General features: G+C 31.6%; 1 protein-coding gene across 1 annotated transcript in view; it reads left to right on the forward strand.

The window, feature by feature from the left end:
• LOC111717348 (uncharacterized) overlaps positions 1-5184 on the forward strand; it is a gene marked incomplete at its 5' end in the record, with an annotated part of 6826 nt that extends 1642 nt beyond the window's left edge. Inside the window, 3 exon segments of the mRNA XM_023492852.1 lie at positions 2944-3047; positions 3771-3923; positions 5057-5184. Coding sequence (XP_023348620.1) covers positions 2944-3047; positions 3771-3923 — 257 coding nt within the window.
• Between the last annotated feature and the right edge of the window lie 655 nt (positions 5185-5839).

Below are 5839 nucleotides of genomic sequence, written 5' to 3' on the forward strand. Positions count from 1 at the left end.
GGTAAGTAACCCCAATAACCCCCTTATTTACGCCACTGGACCTAACTTCAGATACTAATTTTCGTACGGCCGTTAACCCTACGACGATTGGGCCTGGGGAGGTGTTTTTAAAATACATGTATTTGAAAAAAAAATTGACATTTTTTTCTTGATCAATATTTACACTTTCAGTATAAATCTAGGGCCTACGGAAATTCAGTTGATCATATAATAAATTTAAATATGTTCACTAAAAGGAGATTGTGCCGTGTAGTTTACTTTATGTTTAACTTTACTAAATGAATAAGTGTGTTATCCCTCAAATTAACTGATTGAACTGCAATTATAGTTCATTTTCTGCTAGAATATCTAGCTAGCCCCCCCCCNGTTGGGCATTCCGCTGGTCTATGTATCCCCCCCCCTCAGAAATGTTGTTTGTTTGAAGATTATCGACCCCGGCCCCATCTGCCCCCTACAGGATCCACTATCTGTCCTCCACTGTAATACTTGTTACACATTTCCTGACCGTCATTGGTTAATTCCTCTGACGTAGTGATCTGTGATTGGTTCTTGTCTCCTCGGAGTAATATTGGATAATGCTCTTTTAGTTCAGGTTATAAACTCTAGGTGTCTCTATATTTAATCTTATTTCTAAACAATCTCAATATTCCTAAATTGTTAAACCGTACAATCAAAATTTTAGATTAACACAATAATGTTAATTGAATATGAAGAATAAAACTGGGTTTCTTCTGTAAAATTATTAAAGAATCATTTCTTTTTCTAAGAATTTTCATTCATATAAAAAAAAAAATCTGCTTAAGCTTGAAATTGAATTTCGCAATAATTGGTAATATATTGGAATCGGTAGTTTATTTGGGGGATGTTATCTCCTTAGATTAGTACATGTAAGCAGCTAGTGTTGTAATAGTTTACTAATATTATGGTAAACAGGAGACGAAGAACTTATAGATTACAGAGTCTTTGTAAGCGGCAACTGCATGCAAAAATTGTCACTATCTAGCCAATCTTCATCTTAAAATAATCTTATCATGTTATGATTCAGAGGCAAGTTCATAAAAAATGCTTATTTTTAAAGAATATTTCTAATTTTTTTCTGTTTTTAAAATTTGGGACAAATTGGTCACATTTTGTCAGGGAAATCCCACACCTTTTTATTTCCCTAAAATTATATTAAAAAGACAAAACAATAAAGGTTTTTAAAAAAAATCATGTAAAGGCGATTTCATGGGTGGGGGCTATGTGGACGAAATACCCCCCCCCCCCCTGGGCCAGTGAAATCTATTAATTTCAGGGGGTTTTCAGGACCAACTGGTGCTGAGTCCCCCCTTGGAAAGAAAAAAATTTAAGCCCCCCCTGGACAAATTCCTGAATACGCCCCTGATCAGCTTCATGGAATTGAAATTATAATTTTCACTTCTCATATAGAGGGAAAACTTTGCCCCAAGAGCCTTTCCCCTGTAACCGCCCCGGTAAATATATCCGTCAAATTATTTAAAAGAACAAAAAAATTAAGTTTTTTTTATAAATGTAAAATTATTTCTTACAGGAGTAACCAAAATTTACAAAATGGGGGGAAGGGGTACTCACGGTGGACTAGGATTAATTTGAACCGGACCCACCTCAGTTGACACGCAGCAAGTATACCGGCCTGACCCTTTCTTTTACAGTACCCGGCCTATGCTAGGCCTAGTTGACCTACCCCACCAGCTTAGTTTAGTGTGTAGCAACATTATCTAACAACTATTACACTTTTCCATGGATTGTGTTGGCATTATATTTAAATTGTGTGTGTATAACAGTATAAATGAAAGTAAAGGCATAAAAACCTGAATTTAAAGGATAATTTTATGCAAAGTGTTCTCTTCTAGTAATCCACAATAAATTATAGTTAGAACATTACATTAAAGGGAATGTAGACGTAGTTTCTTGATCATTAATAAAGGGACATATCCGATTTACAACTGCACCCACATGTAAACCTTAGTGTGAACAAAAATGTTCGAATCAAACTTGTTTTTCTCGCTGAAAATTGTATCATTTCAATTGTGATTTCTGTGTTGAAGTGATTTGCAGGTATTTGCAGCAGAAATTGATAGAATAAATATCTTAACAAGACCGAAAAAAACAACGATATATTTCGTCCGAAAAAGAGCGAAAGCGTACCGTATAGTAAATCGGATATGCAACTCTATAAACGTATTGTCCCTTGAAATTACGTGGATTGTCCCTTTCTTAATGTTCTTTAGATAATGTCTATCTAAAATTACAATACTGATTTGCATAATGAACATTACAGTCCTGGATTACAGGTGGTGGTCCATTAGGCAGGATTAGATTAGGATTATTGGAAGAGTATCGAGAGAAATATTATAGTAGATTTTGTACTAACAAGCTACAGAGCTATAGCGTAGCAATACTGCATGTTCTTCAGTTTCAGTAAATATAGATAGATACAATGTCCGTTAGTTTTTTTTGAGTTTATTTACTACTAAAATCTCAGGAAAAAAAGAAGACTAAAATTTATGACATTAAATCATCAAATTAACATGAGGCAAATAAAAACTATTTGCTTTTAAACATCAAATAGCACCTAAATTCCATATTCCTATTTAACAGTTTTCATGGTCACCATGTGTACATTGCAGGAAGTGTGTTTTAATATATTCCTATCACTTTTTGTAGAATTTTTTTTTGTAAGTAGAGGTCAAACTATTTTCGGTTAGTTTCGATGCATTACTAGGATTATTTTATTTTCAAGATTTGATCGACTTTGAAGTGTCGCAACTCCTTGGCCTGTAGTTTCACCTCAATAACTTTATCATAACTTATTATAGGCCTGTAAACATTTACACTATACATAATTGAACTACAAATTGAAAAAACGTTCCGCGAAGCTCTTATTTTTTCAAGATTAATTTTAAAATTAATTTTCAATTTTAGGAAGCCATTTTACCCCTGTGGTCCAATACGAGGATATTGTGAGCTTTAAGTTTTCTCAAGAATCTGACACGGAATGCAACGTTGAGGGGTTCTCAACAGCTTCAGTAAGTACATATGAGCTTTATCTTATATTTATTTCTCTTCTGTTTTCTTTTTTTTCTTCATTTTTTCATTTAATATTTATGGAATTTGTGCATTTTTAGTAGCATTAATGAGGATTTAGATTATACGTATTTAAATAAATTTCTGAACTTTTTTAAAGGGACTGTAGTCGTACTTTCAAGTGATCCCGTCTATTTTAAAAGGGCCATGTCCGGTTTGTGACGGTACGCTTTAATCCTTCACATAATTCACAATGTGGAATATATCGTCGTTTGTCTAGCTTGAAAAGTGTTTGATTCTGACGATTGAAGGTATATACCAGGAATCCACATATCTTTGTTTACAAAATAAGTGTACTTCAGTTTCTGGGTGGAATGTAAACACACTTAGTGCTGGTTATCTATATTCCTCCGAGATACTGCAGTACTGTTATTTTGTAAACAAGATATGGAGGTTCCTGGTGTATCTTTCTTAGTTATCTCTTACTTAAAGGGGCTGTGTAATATTAAACGAATGTAAAGTGGCATGTCTGATTTACAACAGTACTTTTTGAACCTTTCTTTGGTAAAGAACGAGTGAGATATCCATATTTAACTAGCTAAAAGTTATTTATTTTCTGTCGACCTAAATCTGTAAAAGTGACTTGTGGTTATGAAACGGTTGTAAATCGGACATGCAGAATTGTTTTATCGAATGGTACATAAAATGTCGTCCTTTAATTTCAGTTATCCTACGCATATTATGATTTTGGAACCAACTATTGCAACCTGAGGAATCTAATGGATGGTTCTGGAATATCTGAACAAGATGGATATACCGAGGAGACAAGTGTAGATGTTTGTATGCAGCTGGATACTGCAGATTGTACTAAATACTAGGTATATAAGCTCAATCCTAGAGAACGATTTCTATCAATTTTGTGCATGACCTAGTTTTCAACTGATTTAAACAAAATTAATATTTTATTTCATTATTTCCGGGTTATGCTGGAATAAGACAATTTTTTGGGCCGAGCGCTGCGGCTAGGCCAGACTTAGGAGGCCGAGCGCTGCAGCCCTCAATTTTAAATATTTTCAACAAAATAAGTAATTATTTTGTATTATTTTAGGGTTCATAATTAAATTTCATGCAAATTTTGATAAAGAGGGGGGGGGGAGGGGGTCCAGAAATCGTTCTTTATGAAATTACCCTACACTACTTTCTTAACTTTGAATACCATAAACAATTTCTTTTTAACTGATATATATTACCATGTATAGTTTTAACTGATATATATTTTACCATGTATATTTTTATCTGATATATATTTTACCATATAAATGTAGATTTTTAACTGATATTTTACCATAGAAATGTATATTTTTAACAGATACATATTTTACCATAAAAATGTATATTTTTAACTGATATATATTTTACCATATAAATGTATATTTTTATCTGATATATATTTTACCATACACATGTATATTTTTATCTGATATATATTTTACCATAGAAATGTATATTTTTAACTGATACATATTTTACCATATATATGTATATTTTTATCAGATATATATTTTACCATAGAAATGTAGATTTTTATCTGATATGTATTTTACCATAGAAATGTAGATTTATATCAGATATATATTTTACCATAAAAATGTATATTTTTATCTGATATGTATTTTACCATAGAAATGTAGATTTTTATCTGATATATATTTTTCCTTAGAAATGTATATTTTTATCTGATATATATTTTACATATAAATGTAGATTTTTTTACTAAATTAGGGCTCTTAGTTTAAAGCAATTCCCTTAAAATGTCTTCAGTTTGAAAAAAAGATTAATTTAGTGGATTTATTTAAAAAATTTTCTTTTCGATGATATAAAAAGTAGTTGACGTTTAATTATCATCATATGTCACACACCACATCTGATGAATCCCGAGAAGTAGTTGAACTACGTAGACTAAGTTCAGTATTGATAATATATATTTTGTTAATGCTATTTTTTATTTTAGGAAAGAAATCCCTCCGAATCAATACGACACGTATTGTTGACTTGAAAGAGGACAAGATTTTTCTATGTTTTACTTCATTGTGAAAACAAGATAAAGATATCATCATGAATAAATCGATTATCATAGTATTTGATTGTTGATTAGTCAGTAAATTAATTACATAATGTTTATATAAACTGATTTATAGTAAATCATATTAATTGATTAGTAAAAAAAGTCACTTTTATATGTATATTTTAGAAGTCCAAAGTCCTTTTTAGCTTTTTTTAGAAGTAATCGGAAAAATTCTCATATATTTACTACCTAAGAGCTTGCAACCATGGCAGTGGATGTCAACTAGGAGGAGTTTTCATGGGCATATTTATATACGCAGACGACATTATATTGCTTGCTCCTAGTAGAAACGGTTTACAAAATATGGTGAAGATATGTGAACAATTTGGAAACTTATTTTCAATGAAATTTAGTACTAACAATGTAGTTGAAAAGTCTAAGACTAAGTGTATAATCTTTACAAAATATCCAATCGATACTGTAAACATTTTGCCCATTTATCTTAATGATGTACCATTACCATATGTTGATAATGTAAAACATCTTGGATGCACGCTACAAACAGATAATTCATTTACTCGTGATATAAATGACTCAAAGAAGTTCGTAGTAAGATTTCGATTCTACTGGAGACTACCGGAGGGATTTTATTTTCACTGGAGGGGTTTCAAAAAATGCTTTTTACAATTTAAAACTTTACGCAGGGTGATTTACATTCCACTGGAGGGA

This window comes from Eurytemora carolleeae, unplaced genomic scaffold (assembly GCF_000591075.1).
Source record: "Eurytemora carolleeae unplaced genomic scaffold, Eaff_2.0 scaffold2527, whole genome shotgun sequence".
NCBI lineage: Eukaryota > Metazoa > Arthropoda > Copepoda > Calanoida > Temoridae > Eurytemora > Eurytemora carolleeae.